The sequence below is a fragment of the Styela clava genome, chromosome 1 (assembly GCF_964204865.1).
Source record: "Styela clava chromosome 1, kaStyClav1.hap1.2, whole genome shotgun sequence".
NCBI lineage: Eukaryota > Metazoa > Chordata > Ascidiacea > Stolidobranchia > Styelidae > Styela > Styela clava.
In genome coordinates this window covers 7912974-7931040 of record NC_135250.1, presented here as the reverse complement: position 1 = coordinate 7931040, position 18067 = coordinate 7912974, and the positions used below count along the sequence as shown (strand labels likewise).

The 18067-nt window shown below is 33.8% G+C and overlaps 1 protein-coding gene across 1 annotated transcript; it reads right to left on the bottom strand.

Moving 5' to 3' along the window:
• Positions 1-1963: 1963 nt before the first annotated feature.
• Positions 1964-15382, bottom strand: LOC120338770 (sushi, von Willebrand factor type A, EGF and pentraxin domain-containing protein 1-like). The gene is made up of 20 exons (XM_039406718.2): positions 15069-15382; positions 14403-14488; positions 11873-11965; positions 11611-11728; positions 10795-10902; positions 10457-10543; positions 10171-10287; positions 9916-10057; positions 9569-9732; positions 8905-9142; positions 8441-8619; positions 6179-6416; positions 5862-6034; positions 5371-5605; positions 5043-5215; positions 4513-4744; positions 4234-4400; positions 3674-3920; positions 3024-3196; positions 1964-2619 (listed from the first exon to the last, which is right to left on the bottom strand). Exons 1-20 carry the CDS (start codon positions 15133-15135, stop codon positions 2606-2608), a joined length of 3051 nt encoding a protein of 1016 aa, XP_039262652.2. The 5' UTR covers positions 15136-15382; the 3' UTR covers positions 1964-2605.
• Positions 15383-18067: the final 2685 nt, after the last annotated feature.

The window sequence follows — 18067 nt, the reverse complement described above, 5'->3', positions numbered from 1 at the left end:
TGGCACCTTGCTGATTAGCCACTGTCACGGAAGTAAATAAGGAAGTTGATGCCGTGGAATCCCTGACTGTCTTGCGCGCCTTCCTTTACGTATTTTCTATAACTGCCAAAAATGTATTCATAATATGAATGATTCGAATGGCTAACGTTAACAGGAATTGTGCGTCACGAAATTTTATGTTAAAATACTAAAGCGATTCAGAGTCATGCACACGTATATATATATTATTTTATTTATTTTATTTAGTGTGATACACTCTACGTTATAAATGATGCACCATTTCGTTCTAATATGATACCACACCACACACATACCACACAAAAGTCGATCAGTTTTGGAAATGTAGTACAAAATATTTAATTTGGGCCCGTGGATAATTTCATGCCTGCGTAACCTCAGGTCATATGTTTGTAGAGAGTTAATATTATCACCATTAACATTTAAATAAAAACTATTTCGATGGTGGCGTGAGATCTGGTATACAGTAACAATTAAACAGGATGATTTGAATTATAAGGATTAAAATAATGATAGTTTCTCTTTTCATCTACTAAAATTGCCTAACTTTTTCCAAGCAAAATCAGGCGAACAGTTAGATTGTGTAAATATCTGCAAATTCAAAATCTTCTTCATTTTCTTCCACATCCGTTCGCGCATCGATCATGGTGTATATGCATCCAAACAATACAAAGCATATATAGATTGCGAAGAGAGTACATTTGATGATAAACATCAAGTTTAATAGTTCATCATCTTCTGTCGTACTATCCACTTTGATTTTTTCGATTTGAACCAAATGTAGCGAAGTTTTTCCATTGGTATTAATACTATCCATGAGAATCATTTTCTCGGCGTTTTCCTTGACTTCCCTAAGGTTAAGAATAAATTTGTGCTATTGATATTCGATACAGAATACTAAACACATCGGTGGCAATTGTTTCGAAGCTATGTTAGATACGAAAAAATTGTAAAAGTGTAATAATATCAGGATTAAAATCAAGACGTAAACACTATTGCATAAGCAAATGCCTTTTTATGAAAAATTAATCATGTCATTATCAGCACCCATTATTGTAGCATTCACGATTTGCTGAATTGTAACAGATTGCTTTACAAATAATCTGTGACTGAATAGTCTTTAAAGTCACACATGTCGGTTGGGGTAATAATCTATCTTGAGAAGCCGCCGAAACAATATTATGTATGAATATTTGATAGAAACTCTTATTGCCGTTTCGGAGATTAACACGCCAAAGGCGTATGCATGAATAGGCCTACTGAAGATTTGTCTAAACTAAATGTAGTAAATAAGAAAATGCATGCACATCTCTCGCTTCGATGACCATGATAACTAGAATTACATTCATTTAAACAACATTCAGAGTGGATTTTTAATATATGACATGGGATTGATTCTTCTGTTTCTCCTGAGTGGAAGGACAGGGTCACTGTCGGGAATGTCGTGCATTTGCTGTTATATTCAAGTGAACACAATTATTATCATTTACGATTTCAGGGTCATTGTGATGCAAATGAACTCAGCAATTACAAAACTGGCAACCCAAGATTGAGTAACAATTCAACGAAACTTGATGAGCTATGTCGACAAATAGGCGAATGTTGGAATTTTGAAAAAAAAAATATGGAAGATATAAATTTTATTTCAGCTGGTTTTCCACATAATGTTTGAGGTAATATTTTTACCAGCGTATTTTAATAAAAAAGCTTCGTTCTTTTGGGTTGAATCCCTCGAATTTCAATGATGAGGGTTGTCGTTACTTTTCCAAAATAGTTTTATTGCCTATTTTGTGAAATGGATAATGAGGTTTTGGGCTTGTTATAATTAATCGCAAATTGTGTTTTAACTTTGTATACATTTTTTGGCGTTGTGAAATATGTTCATAACCTGATTAACTTGTCTATGAACGATATATATATATTTGTTACAATAATAGTTGCAACCAACTGTCATTGAATCGCTGAGACAATTAGATATAGATGATATTATTGATCCCTGCCTGATGTCATGTGAGCAATAAACGGTTTATAAATTTGAAAGAGATTGTATTACATAATTTACAATGTTAAATAAAAGAGAAATAAATTGCAATCATTTTATGAAATAAGATAAAAGAAAAATAACATATCAGTGTAATGGTCGAGAGAAACACAATTTACTCATTACTAAAAATGTATCGTCAAATCTTGTAAACAACATACTATGATAAAAAGTTGTCATTTTTTCGACTTTGGAATATCTTGAACCAAAAATTCAACCAAGGTGTTAAAATTTAAAGGTTTTGTCATTTTTATGCAATTGCTCAGTGACGCAACCAGGAGTTTTGATTGGGTGTGGAACCGACAGTTTAAGAAAAATTTATCATTCGTTCTTGCAAGATACGCAAGTAAGGCGCTTAATAAAGAAGTTCACAATACATTTTTAAAATTAGAAATTGTAGTTGCTATTATTAGACTGCCAACTGGCATATGTCAAAAATAATTTAAAATTCGAGTTGTGTAAGTACATCCGGTGCCGCCCGTGTTGCGCCACTGGTTCAATGTTTCAACAGTTGTTGCCTTTGCTTGGTAACTGATGACCTGGAAATCATCCTGCCATTTCTGAAAAAGAAAAAGTATGAAAGTTTTGTCAATGTCACATATTATTTTAATTAATGGTAAATAGCTGTATATCGTTGAATTTATGATGAACGTTTTATTTTCCTTCAAGAACTTCAATAGAATGGACATAATAGATAGAGCTCACTCTGAAATAACTATTTTACACGTGTGTTTGAAATATTTTAAACGGGAATTTGATATTCCTAGCTTTCAGGGCGAGGGTTTTACTATATAGTTTGAGATTTTGCAAAATAATAAACTTTTGGAAGATAACTAATCTTTTTATCCCTTCAAGTAGGGACAGCGGAAATGTATTAGTTTTCGATCGAGTTGGTATATATGGGTATTTAAACGAAAAAATACTTAAACGCCCATTTATAGGTAGGAAAAAAACATATACTTACTTTTACATGTGGGAGCTTTTTTACTCCACGCACCCTGTGGAGAATGAGGTTTTCCTTCGTCACAAGTTATACCGCTTGCGCCAACTCTTTTGTATCCTCGATTACAAGTATACCTACATCGAGATTGATATTTGCTACCGTTGGAGCATTTTACTCTTCCGTTTTTCGGATTTCTGAAATTGAATAATATAATCGTCACAACGTGAAATTAAACACATGCAGTTTATTGTGATCTTTTGATAAAATTATCTCACAATACTTTATAAATGTGCATTACCATGCAAAGGCATGCACAACAAACAAAAGTTGCTTTGAAGTTTGATACCTGGAAACCACATTAACCGGCAACTAATACCTGGTCGAAAACTTTTAAGACCTGATGACTAGTGTTCGGCACCATCATTTATCGGCAAGGGAGTTTTACAGGCAAAAAAAACAACTAATGTTTGTCATTCCACTTGTCTGCAACGTGAGATGAAAACATGACGTATAAAGTGTGCTGTGCGCATCATTACAGTAGGCCTAATGTGTTTATCAGCTTTTTGTGGTTTTAATAATATAAGTAATGATGCCAAAGCTGAATGCCGTACCAAACATGATCAATATATTTGCATTCTTTGCTTACAATGATGAACAAAAGTGAATTTTACCTTTTAACTAAACAATATTTAATGTGACATTTTGGTAATTCGCCGGTCCAATACATTTTTCCTCTTTTGTTGATATCGCATCTCAGTTTAGACACTCCTGTGTCGATAATTTTGTTTCCATGAGCTGATGTCATAAACAACCCTAATCCTTGATGACACATAAAGGAGCAAATACTTTTATAATCAGAATCTCTTGTACAAGTCATATTCAAATCTTCTTCATCGACTAGAGTGAGACATGTTCGAACTGCAAAACAGAATTATTAATTACTATGGCATAGAAAATTGTTGTGTATTACGTTGGATATAATACCATTGAAATAATTTGATTTAAGGTTTGCCAAACTAGCCGGAAATGAATATTTCTGAGCCAGATTTTAAGTGGTATTTGATATTCATGTGGATATATTCTCAAGACTATATTACAAGTCTTCCAAATGCGATCAATCAATGTTTTATGCAAATGTAATAGGCATCCGGCAGAAATTTGAGTATTGTATAGCAAATTAAATTTGATGTCCATACATAATACATATAAATATCACAAAAAAGTTTCTTACCTTTGCAATACGGAATCGGATGCTTCCAAGCTGCATCAAATTCTCCAATTGGTAGGCATTTATTTGTAGCGTTTCCTATTAAATCGTATCCAATAGGACATGAGAAAACACAGTGGGATCCGGTTTTATTTCCGTTTGAACAACTTGTGTACATTTCAGGATCATTTCTGCATAACACAATTTGCAATTATTTGTCTAAACTGAAATATGGATCTTCAATTTATAATGCAATGGCCTTTCACTAAATAAAATGTAAGCGAATAGATCGCAGGAACTTACATCATAGGACAGGATATCGGTTCACATATTCGAAGTTCCGGTTCCCAGATTAGATCATCATTTGGTTGTAAATTGCAACTGATATTCAAAGCATGCATTACACTCTTGTCCCGCAATTTTATGAAATGTTTTGGTAAACAGTTAAGATTGCATTGACTTGTGTATTCATTTCCTTTGTCGCAATGTGCTGTCATTTTAATCGAGTGAACATCTAATAACGAACATTTTCTTGCTGAAAAAGGAAAAGTTTTCTAGTTTAAATATGATAAATCAAATTGAAAAGACCTTATGCGTATATATTTTAACCATTCACAGTTGTCATGGAATTGTGGTGGGAACGGCACTGCTGACATTCTGAGGAAACATCTTTATAAAAGAGCATAACTATGCACATCTATGAGGTGGTCAATTTAACGAAATTTTATTACAGAACTCCCGAGTCATCCAAATTCACTCGATTCAATTCAACTAATATCAATTTTGCGGGCCGGCTGCTTTAGGTTAATAGAACGTATAACTTAAAAACTCACGTTCACAAGTTGGCGCTGAAGCACTCCAGACACCTTCAGGAGAAAAGCTTCCATCGTCTTGACAGAATACTGTCTTTTCGCCAACCAAATCATACCCTCTTGAACAAGAAAACTGGCATTTTGCACCGTAAATCAATTCTTCAGAACATTTCATTGTCCCGTTCAAAATAGGCCTGAATATGCAAAAAGGTTTACTTTTTTTAAGGTCAACAGGGTCAGTGTTATGAATGTGGATTCAACATTTACAAATTGTAATTGAAGCTATTCACATTTAAAAAAAAATATGCTATCAAAAAAATATAAATAGCACAAAAATTAAGGAACACACCTTATTGGATTACAAGTTTTTGGCTGGCATGCAGGCATTCGTGCACTCCAGGTCATTCCGCCCTCCGAAAACAAACATGTTGTTTTTGTGCGCTCTATCACCTCTTCCACAGGCGATTTTCTCATATAATATCCTTCATTGCAACGCAAGCTGCAAGCGCTTTCATATTTGACATCGTTTGAGCATGTCAGACTGCTAGTATGTTCGTCATAGTGAAGTGTCGCACAAGATCTTCCTATATTAGAGAGAAAAAAATTCAATGCGCTGGACATCAACAAAGAGTATCTAATTTGTAGATTTTCTGCAGCAATAGGGTGCTTTCTTAATTACTCATCCCTGATAGTGAATTCCTAGGAGTGGCGAAGCACTCTTCGACATTCCTAAGTGATATCACATGCCAAATGCTATTGAAATCGTTGATTATATTCTAATACCAAAATTTCTGCCTTAGGCCATTGTTATTATTCTACAGTGTTCTTATTCTTACTTACTTTTACATATTGGCGTTGGCGCAGTCCATTTACCGATAATTTTGTTTTTCTTCCAATCGCGACATTCCACAGTCGATTTTCCAGCCATTTCAAATCCATCATTACACGTAAAAGAACATTTGGAATTTAATTTAAAGGGCTCGGTGCAAGTCATTGTGCCATAATCTGGTCGTCTGCAAAATCAAAGTTCGCATTTGAACCGGTAATTTTCACATATTCGAGTAAATTCAAACTGATCAATTGAGTACAGATCATTAATTAATGATACAGTTTAATAATATGAATTTATTTATAATATAATAATGATAAAAACCTACGTTATATCAGGGCATCGTTTTTGTTCACACTTTGGTGGCTCACTTGACCATGCAACGTCACGTTCTATCAATTTACACGTTGTTTTTGTCGCTTTCTTGGACTTTGTTATGGTGATTCCATCCGCTGCTATCATAAAGTAACCCTTTTTGCACGAGAAAGTGCAAGTGCTTTTGTAAACATATCCTTTGTTGCATTTGACATCAGTAGCGTCAGCGTCTATGGGTGGACAACTCTTCACTGAAGTGAAAATTATGTAATGTTGAGTTTTTGTGAGAGTGGCAACTTCGTATTGGTTTGAAATAGAGATAAATGGGGTTAATGTTAATGGATGCTTCCTCCGATATTCGTATGGATCCTCTGTATAGACATATCGAGATGTCATATCGTTGTCAGTTCAATTTTGAAGTGTAGATTTTACACTTCGCTGGGGTTAATGTTAATGGATGCCTCCCCTTTAATCCACTTCTTTGTATATATATATGTAGCAGTGGCCAATCAGCAATAACTTACCTAATGATGACGTAACAATTAAGATTTAAACAGCCGCACAAATTTTCAAACTTGGCTGTAAAACATTGATTCATTTATAGTTCCGACTGCTATATATACATATTTAGTAAATTAAGATGTGAATAACATGTCGTTTTGTTTCTGAAGGAGTTAAATTAGTTAAATCAGAAAACGGTCTCGAACACTGATGCAGACAACCGGTAGGTTGAAATTAGCTGCCGGTGCTTTTTCTCACCAAGCGGAATGTTTTAAACTCTAAATGTCGGTTTTGAACACGTAAGTAATTTCAGAACGGCCAGCTCGCAAAAGCACAATCAAATGGTAAATTATATGAAGAATTTTCTTGAGCCAAAGGTGGTGGAAACATCCATTGTTAGTCGTTACGCTTCATTCATTAAAGCGGGAACGCAATCACGATGTCTTCTCGTAGTTCGGGTGGGTCGACAGAATGCTGTCGAAGGAAAGCGGAGCTTTGTGTGGGATGTATGACAGAATGCAAGTAATGCCGGCGGATCTCGGAAGGTAATGCTTCTTTCCTGAATACCAGTTCCAAGCAGCAGTATTCCCAATTCAATATATGGGTGAGTATGTGTGCTATTTAACTTTCAGAACTATTCTCGTTCTTAGCGAGGGTATTCTAGGCTTTACTTTATATTTTTACAGTCAAACATTTTTAAACAGTCTAACAATGCATTGCCCGGCGCATTGTAGAATTTTCATGGTTCTGTTTTCTCAGTAACCACATTTTCTTCCGGGCGTCAAATAAACAACACCATGGCGCAACAGTAGTGGTGACGCATTACTGGTGTTTGGGTTTTTATCTCTGTTGCCATAACGCGCCATAAACCACACTGACGCTAATCCAAACCTCTTCACATTAATGCGTCAATATTTAATTCATTTTTTTAAGATTAGACAATTCCCATAATTAGAAGTGAGTGGTCGTAGCACTTACAGATAAAATATAATTTTGATTTGCCGCATGATAAACAAAACAATTTTTAACGACTGCGTGGCTCATTCGATGTTACTAAATGATTCATTCCTTAGAATAATTTGATATTCACTGACGCGGACGAATATACCAATCAATACATGCTGTAAGTGCTACTGCTGGTAACATATTAAATATTGTGTTATCAAGCAGTGCCATTTGTCATGGCCGTTTGGTACATTCCACTTGATAACGCCTTTGTTATTTTCTCATAGTTTATTGCACATTTATTTTTACTTGTTTATACTTCGATCAATCACTATCAAAAACTTTGTGCCTAATCGACCAAAAATGCCATCGCTGACAATTTGTGAAGATCTTATATTAAGATATGGGTATTTTCAAACTACTGTGTTTTAGTTAGTTAGTCATCACCTAAAGTAAACCAGGAATTGTTGTTTCGCCTGTTATCTTTGGCATAATCTAGACTTATCAAAAGTAGTAAATTTATACAAAATCAGCTAAATAAGCAGATTGGTATGGTTTCCTTTCAGCGACCATATTATCTGCGTAAATGAAGTGATGCTGTTTGAAGTCCATTTTAATATGAGCCATTGGAATGAATGCATTATTTGATATCATTTTGAGAAATTTTCATTTGAAAAAATTAAAAAAAAAATAGTCAATCGGAAACGTCACTGGCGCCACGAAATAAAATCATTTTAAAATATACCGCTTATAGTTCGGAGTGTTTTGATCAGGATAGACTTGAAATAGATACCGTTTATAAAACAATGAAATAATAATTTCAACTCACATTCGCATGTAGGGTTATCTGAACTCCATACTCCGCTTGGATTTCCAGTTCTTCCGTCATCACTACATACGATATGTTTCTCCCCTGATATTTCATGTACCAAAGACGTGCAATCGAATGAACAACGTGACATATAATCCGTTTTGGCTGTACATTTCACTTCACCATATTTTGGTTTTCTGCCAAAAAGAAAACATTGACTTCCATTGCATCAAAGTGTAAGGAGAGGAAGGCTTGATGAATTATTTGCGGTTAGGTTTGCCTTGTCAAACTATTCAATAGTTGACAAAACAGAATTCGGTTTGGTTAGAATGCCACATCAGTATACTTCTACAACAACCGCATCTTTGAGTATTCCATCACAATAATGCGCTCCAAACGTATTACGATGTATGTGGTAAACTATATTGCGGTAATATGTCCGTTATTTTGACAGATTACGACAATAGAATTTGATTTCTTACCTCACACGAGTACACTTTTTGGGGTGACATTTTGGAGGGCCTATTGACCATGACACTCCACCTTTGTCGTCCAATACACATGCTGGTGTATATGCGTCTACTGGTGTATTTGTTCTCGGGTCAGCCATGTAAAAACCTTTTTTACATGATACTGAACACACGCTTCCATATCGATTCAAGTCTGTGCACTCGGACTGTAATAGGGGTCGTGCGAATGTGTCCAACGGGCAAGGTTTTGCTGTAAAACAAAGTAATGAACTATTAATTCATCTTATATAGACATTAATCTTAGTAATCACGAATATTCTATTTTTCGACCATTCCTATATTATCCGTATCAATATTGGATGTAGCTGACATTTATCTTGGTAAATGTCGAACGGTTCTGTTGTAGACATGAACTACAATATCGTGACGCTATGACGAATGTGGGAAAAATAGCTCTCGAATCTTTGGCACATTTTGCCTATGTTGATATATATTTAACCAAAGACTTGTGCAACTGAACGTTTCTTTCAAGGAAAACAAAAGACAATTTATTTGATTCAAATCAATCGGATATAATGACTAATTGTTTCGATTATAATTTATTCGGCGTTGGCTGCCTTTTAATACAATGGGTGCGTCAATAGTGAAGTTCTATTGTCTTCGGAAAAGGTCTTACGTTTGCAGATTGGTACAGGTGAATTCCAGTTTTTTACTCCAGATGTTTGTATACATTTGATCGATTCTTCGCCAACCAAATCGTATCCAGCATAACATCTGAAATTGCAGACTGAGCCCAGTTTGTTAAAATCAGAGCATGATGAGACTCCATAATCGAAGCGACTGAAAATAAATACATAATTCATATTTATTCACTTTTGATTTGTTCGTATTCTTATTACAATTCAGTTCTTTACGCGTAGAGATCAACACATCGTTATAATGATGCTTTCTACAGAATGAAAAACTTCACATCTTAGTAATCTTCGTTCATTACCATTACGTCAAATCAAATCTTTATCTTACTTTACTGGTGGGCACATTTCTTCAATGCAGTTTGGTGGTTTTTGGCTCCATACTGGAATCAAAGTAGATTTTTCCATCGTGCAAACGGTCCTCTGGAAATTTCTAGCTGTTTTCCGTTTTTCAGCGTTCACCATGAAGTAACCTTCCGTGAACGAAATGGGATCGCATTAATGAAGTACAATGAATACATAACATATACCTAGCATTGATGACTGTTTAATGACTGTTGAGTAATTGTATATTTAAAGGACTTACGTGGGTTGCATCTGTATACACACGTGGTTCCCAAAGTAGCAAGGCCGAAAGCGCCATTACATCTGACAAATCCGTTTGAAAGATTGTGATCAAATATTCTGATACAGGCCGGACGTTCTGGAGAAAATAAAATATGAAAAAGATAAAATGCCTTGTCGCATTATGCCGCAAAATATGCCATACCATGTTCGTGGACCAATATTTTATATTAGTAAATGTACGTCAAGATAAATGATTCTCTTACTTTTCTACATTTACATAATTAACAAATACTTGAAAAGCTTACTCCGACATATGGGAATTTGTTCAGACCATTCTGCCATTGTTGCTCGTCTATTACATGTCACTGCATATGCTCCTATTCGTTCATACCCTGAAAAATATAATACTTTTAATATATTTGAAGATGTGGGTGAAAGTTTGATATCCGCCTTAGATGAGTATATTCTTGTTGAAAATTGTTCGGGAATTCTTGATCCTGACACAATATGACGCATAGTCATAGCATATAAGAAGAAAATGGGACGTCAACTTTGTATTGTAATGTTTCAAAGCTGCATGTCTTCCACCTACAACTAATTATTCGCATATAAATTTTCAGAATATATATATGTGAAATTGTACCTGCTTTGCAGCTGAAACGACACGTGGTGCCTAGGGATACTCCACTTTTAGATCCAAAACATTTAGTGTAACCATTAGGAAGATATAAAACTCGACATTGCGGCAAACCTGAAAATAGTTTATAACGTGTGTGATAGATATTCAAGGTATTATTTGATTTGTTGATAGTAAAAAGTAAGGTGCAAAACTTTGTTAGTAATATTTCAGTAGCAAAGGAATGAAATATTTGCAGTTGGTACTTCAGATTTTTAATATATAAAATAAAAAATTATGATATATCACTCGGATAACATTTCGATCGAGACGTCTACATGTTCGGCTATTTATAACATGAAACTCTGGTGTATTTGCATGTAAATTGAAGCGTACATGTCACCTCGCGTGGTAGACAAGACCAATTAGTACATTTTGCAGTACATAGGTGGGCAGGCAAAGAAAATGTATGGTTATTTGCGGCTGTTCTGGTTGTCTTTGTGTAATGTGTCTGGACAATACTTGGCTTAAATAAAGGTCATATATTGTTTCGTCTCGACTATTATGACGTTGTGGATCTGACGCTCGATGCACGATAAAACTTTCAGTATTCGTTTGGGTGCGCTTCGTTCGCCTTCTTCGATAGGGATTAATTGATTAATTTATGTTAGTCTATGCAAAAAATCGTGAGCACTGTTGTGTACGTCAAAGAAATATCAATAATTCTTCTCTCTTTTTGCAAATACATTTGTAGTGATGATACATTGTTACGATTCTAATTTATATATATATGTAGTTTAGGACTGAATCATAAAACTTCACGCCCATCTCAAGATTACCTACCTTGCTCGAGACAAGATAACTGATCTTTGTTGCAGTTATCGCCGTTGCAACAGCATCTACAAACTGAATTTCTTCTATCAGCAGCACAGTTGTATCTGTTGTTTGACAACATTGAATTCTGAATAGCAATATTCAAAAAATAGTAAATTTGTCATAGTCGTATTGTCAATCTTAGTTAATGTAATATTTGTATTGATTAATAGAGAAAAAAGTGGCAGTTCTGTAAAATTATTCAATATTTCATCTCATTCAAGTTAATTACCTGCATTTGATCGTTGCTACATGCTCTCATTTGCTTACATCTTTTTGTTACACTGATCCTGTTGTTGGAATACCGAATTTCGTTTTCGCAGCCCTGCGAAGCAAAAACTATGGTTAAAACATCCCTACTTTCACGGGAAATCGGATGCAATACTGATAACAGTACAGCAGAAAATGTCAATAGCAATTGTGACAAATCATGACCAAGAAAAACACTAATTATAGGAAAATGATGCTGAAAGCATTTTTCGTTTACTCATATATTCCACCTAGAACTTTAGTATCAATTCAGTACGATATTAGACTTGGTACATTCTTTTCATGACCGTGGCTTAGCATATACGGAAAGTCCGGCATTATCTCAAAGATTAGATAAATAAATCAAACGCTATTATCGTATTGCGCAGTTGGCAACTTTCCAGCTGTATTTTAATTTTCAGACTACAAGTACATGGTACCAGAGCCGTCGCGAAGTTTGACATTTTATTGGGGTGTGGATCTTCCATAAAAGGAAATATTCAGCCCATTACATCATTAACATAAATAAAACGGTAGGTTTAAAAATGCTTACACAGCGTGAACTCCCTTATACATGTAACATTTAGTTCTGATAAAAAAAACTGACGTCATTTCGGAAATTACGATGCCCTTGTCCTTAATTGGTTAATAACAAGTTGATGAAATATGTTTGCACTTATAAAAGTCGCAGACTAGTGCATTTAGGATTCATGGGGATACATATTGAGTTATATGAGGTCACCTGTCTGAGAGGCCAGACGACGGTATATTTGATTTTGTCTGGTCACGATAATAATACACAATGACTTTCCATATTAAGCGTCCACATCTACCTCTTTGCTATTCAAATCGATTATTTATTTTTGTTAAAATTTAACTCAAACCGACAGGTTAGATGAAGCACAAAGCTGAAACTTCTTCGCAACCTTTAAAATTTGGAAACTTAAAATGATTTTGGAGAGTTAAATTCCTATTACAAAGATTGCATTTCAGTAAAATGATTACGTGTAGTGTTCAATTTAATAACCTAACTTGCATTATTTGTCCTCCATTTTTTAAATAACCAAGTGAATATGTCATTCAAAGTTGTAGTTCAAGAAGGTTTTTGTGGTTATATTAGATTTGCATTCCAGAAAACTTCAGAATGCTTAAATAAAGTTTGATAAAATTATATATTCATGTTTGTATATGAAGTACTGTGCCATTCATTCATGCCTTAGGGCTTAGGCAGTCTACGTTGGTGTGCCTACTAACACATTACGTCACTGAAATGACGATGTATTTTTGAAAAAAAAAATTACTTTGAATATTTGTGATAAAAGTACACATTTAGTGATATTCATAAAAAATGAGAAGGAAACCTGATTTCCTTGTTTTAAGTTTTGTTAAAGCGTATATAAATCGAAACAAGAAAAAACAGTTGTATGCATCCTGTATTGCCCAGTAATTTAATGAACTTTTTTTGCGGGTATGTAAGATTTTTGGTGTGGTCAATGAGTACTTTAACAAACTACTACATAAGTGGGCGCAGTTGTGTTTTTGGTACGCAGCTGCATATTTACTGAAGATTTGATATGTGATAAAATGTTTCTATAGTTACCTTAAAACGTTCATTAATTTTAATTATAATGATAACCGTCAACCAAACGTCAGCATCTTAGCTCATGAACTTATTTGAACATGATTTTGAAATGGTAAAATTTTTCAATTAAATTCTGGAATTTTAATGACCAAACAAAATTTGTTATGAAATTAATTTGTTGTTGGGTTTCGTATCCTATGCATGATGAATAACCTATTTTCCCGGAAATGACAGCGACACCGAAAAAGCCCGCTTGAATAGGTCAAACAACATATTATGTTAAATATTTCTTACCTTTGGATTATTTTAATTTTCTAAAAAATGTATTTATGGGTCAATTTCCTTCAAATGTTACATGGTTGGAATTCGGGGTTTTAGATGTTGGTTTTGTAATTCAATACTCCTTCTTTGCCGATCTAGTTTTTATAAATATTAGTATTTTAGCATCGTTCGTACGAATGTTTTCAACATTCCACGTCTTTGCAAGCCTACATTAAAATTTGGCGACAACAGATGTCTTTGGCACGTTGCACGTGTTTACAATTTACCGGACCGGAAACGTGCGGCCATCGACAGCAATGTGAGATCAAGGCCATGAACTTTGAACATTACTGTTTAACTTCCACAATTGCGCAAAAGAAAGTGAGCAAGCAACATCTGTATTTTTACCAATCGTGTGAAAATTGGCGTGTCAACTCGTTTCGTTGTAATTGTATCAAAACATAAAATGTTAAGAATTTTAAAGTACTCAAAAGACAAGAATTTACTAAAACATTTTTCTAACACCGCCTGAATTTGCGAAAAGTTTTTCTACTTACAACAAAGGAGTTGGTAACAAGGGACAAACTGACATGGAATCAACAACATAAACCACGGGTCTGCGGTATGAAAATTGTGTCGCATATTAGATGATTAGAATATTAAATTTCACCTCGTAGGCATTACATCTTTTAGCGTGCCCTCGAATGATACAGTCTCTATTACTTCTTGCTTGGTGACATATCCAACAAGTTATACCTTAAAATGAAAAGAGAAGCAATGTGATATTGTTTTGGTCACTGCAATATGTTTTCGTAAAAACATTTACGTTTCACTCGTTATTTAATATAAGTTTGAATCATTTATTGTGCTGACTTATTTTTCAACAAAACAGGTAAATACGATTACAACCACGCACATTATTCTTCTTTCGAGTATTTAAAAAGCCATATCTCTAAGTTCAATGAATAGGCAAGAAATTTACCACAACATTCTCTATTTGACAATCAAAACAAAAACAACTCATAAATTTCTTGTCACGGTTGTAGGAAATGATTGAATAAAATGTTGATCAGTTTGTATTGACATATTCAATAGCGGTATTCATTGATTAGAGAATTTTCATTTTCATATTTATAAACAAATAAATAAACAAAATTATTCACGTTTGCATACTTTAAAAAAATAATTTAGTGATTATAACAATCAACAAAATACTGTTCAGAATATTATATAAATATATATAACGTAGTTATATTCTACACTTTGCAAATCAGAAAGAGTAAAAAACTTCCAAACTTTAAAAACTTCACTTCTAAATATAAAAAATATGACGTACCATTTGAAAAATTGGCTAGGTACAATGCTGCAATAGCATATAATAATATCCGATCCATTTTAGACATGTATTCCGTTATGAATCTGTCTCGGTCAGATGACTAAATTCCTTTGTTTACCACAGACGACCAGTCTTTGAATGCAGACAAAATATGAACTACAGGCAATATTTATACTACCGTAATTTACCGACTCACGTTAATTTGCGTCACTCTGCGTATATTTTGTTTTCCACTGAAGACGACTGTCCAGCCAATATCTGTCACAGAGTTTTGATATATTATCTAACGCGGTTACTTCTAAATTGCAATTTTTATGATTACGAAATTCAGCGCATGACAAAGGCGCCAGAATACTTTTAATCAATTCTTTTTTCTGTTACATGTTGTAGCTGGAACTCGCACCTGTCATGGAAACAATATCCACTTCTTCATCTCGAGAACTTGAAACTAGAAAGTAAAACTCGAACTGACTAAATTGGACGCAGTTTTCATCGTTAAGTCATTTATCATATCATTACAACTCGCGATCCTTTTTCATAGAATAATTTTGAGTAATTGTTTACTTCTTCAAACATTTAATCTTTTCATCTTTCTTGTATGGCGTTTGAGTAAAATGAATTCAAATACTCGAATGCTTTCAATGAAGCATTTTTTTTTTTATATGCATTTAACTGATTTTTAAAGCCCTCGTCGTTTATAGCGTTATTCATCTCCGGTACAAAAATAAAATTGTTTTCCAAAATACGCCAATCATTCACAGAGAGATTCTATCTACGATGGTGCTTTTTTCTTTTGTGCCATATATTAAATTGCCCAGTGGTTTCAGTAGAAAGAATAATAATCCTACTTTATTTAAATGACCTTTTGTTTCATTGGTTGGTATGCATAGAATTTTCTATCTCAAGCAATATCTGTAGTTCATTCGATATAGCGGACACACAGGTTACGCGGTTTGTATTGCGAATATATATCATTTTTGAAATTATAAAATTCAAACCTAAAACTAGTTTTTGTTTATTATGTATGATTTGATGATAAAAAAATGTTTTATCATAGTTGAAACGCATATTGTGAATACCTACTGCAGTTGTACTGACGCCCGAAACAAGAATAACTCTCTATCAAAATTAATCTGACCATTTGTTTATTTTGATGGCGAAATTCCTTCGAGTCATCAGTTGCGGTTGTGGTTCAATCGGTGCCAACTCGAGCACGCCACGCCATCATTTTCACTTATTTTTCTTCCGAAAATCTTCGATTGTTTAGTGATATATATGTTGTTACTACCATTACTACATATATAACAACACGTCAGACAACTTTTTTGGACTACCACAAACACAATGGTTTACTTTGATACTTGTTTCCTGGTTACTCGATTAAGAAGGTCAAAGTTTTCATATTTTAATAGCGGTAACGCCCACACATTAGGTATTAAAACAAGGTATGCGAATTAAAAGTATTCAGTGTGTGACTTGAGTGATGTTGCATGTTTTGAAATTTACGGTTCATATTTTTACCTTTCGAAATGAGTTATTCAGTAATCACGGGATTAAACTTTGAGAGCAAGTTCAAAATCTCATTAGAGAAGGAATTATTGTTTTTGTATTCAATTTTCCTTATAAAATTATTCAATTTCGAATTTAAGTAATTGGATTAGAATTAATTGTTGTTTAAAGATTTTGCATAACTTAAGTACGGAACTATTATTCGGATGAAATTTGAATTGCGGTGGTACCTCGTCCTTGACATTTGATATTTTCATCCGAACTTATTCATTTTAAATGGGTCTGGTCTGCAAATATTAGAAGTAATTTAAAAGCTTGGATAAAAAATAATCTTATTTGTATGCAGATTTTATAATGATGTTTTTGGTTCAATATATTCACGATATATTAACAAGAAAACAGTCATATATTTTAATCCATCACCCAAAAGTTCTATAGTTTTATTCAGTTTCATTTTTTTATTGAAATGATATTGGATTTCTAGAATAAAAGTTTAGGCTTTTGGATCTACTGTTTTCCTCGACGATCCACGGCATCGTAATATCGATCGATTCGCTCCTACATATACAAAAAACTTTGAAATGAATGTTTCGAGTTTACATTTATGCATAAGTAACCTAACTTGGAAGTTGTGTTGAGTAGTGCGTCAGTCAATGTTTGTTTGATGATTATCTGACAATCGCCGCCGGCGCCAATGTTCAACCAATATTCAAAGGTAGCAATAGATTATAGGATATAATATATAACATTCAATTACATGAACTCCTCTTAGAAAATAGCACTATGAAATACGTAAATGGCACGAAGCATTTTAATAAAGATTATGTGCTAGATAAGCGGTATAAAAAACAATGTGAACTCTAATATGCGGTTATTTATACACCATAAAACATTCACGGCTTTGCTCAATGCGGGATCCTACGCAAGTTCGAGAATATTATTCAAGGGCTCTACCTGACTTAAATAATCTCCCAATATGAAATCATACTATAACGTATTGTCGTATGCCGAACTGAAAAATGTTCTTTCTGTTTTTTTTTTCGAAAACGAGGAATATTATTCAAAGTTGGAATAATAATTTTGCGTGGGCTTCTGTAATGATCTATGTTCATCCAATATCTGATATTTAAATATAATCAGCGTTTGATTCAGTCAAAGGTATATATCACAAATAACGCCACAGATCAACATGAACATCCAATTAGAACTTCGCTAGCGCTTTTAATACAAATCTCTTCACCATTTTGCTACATATTGACCAATCGAATAATTTTTAAAATGTTCAATTTATTGACAAAATTGCAACAAGGTATATAAGTTGACAATCAAGCAGTATTTGGCAATATAAGTGTGTGTTTGACAACGGTAAATAACTTCTCATTAACGACAAAAATAATTTTGGCACTTGCTGCACTCAATGACGAAACGGAAACTACCATGATTTAACAAAGCGACAAAAATCATATATTACGCAGTATTCATATCAAAAT

Excerpts from the sequence above, each read along its gene's own strand:
- LOC120338770 (XM_039406718.2), bottom strand. The coding sequence starts at position 15,135 with ATGTCTAAAATGGATCGGATATTATTATATGCTATTGCAGCATTGTAC. Across the intron at positions 11,729-11,872 it reads GTAGCAACGATCAAATGCAG|AATTCAATGTTGTCAAACAA; the intron begins GTAATTAACTTG and ends ATTGCTATTCAG. Across the intron at positions 4,401-4,512 it reads CCGATATCCTGTCCTATGAT|AAATGATCCTGAAATGTACA; the intron begins GTAAGTTCCTGC and ends TGTGTTATGCAG.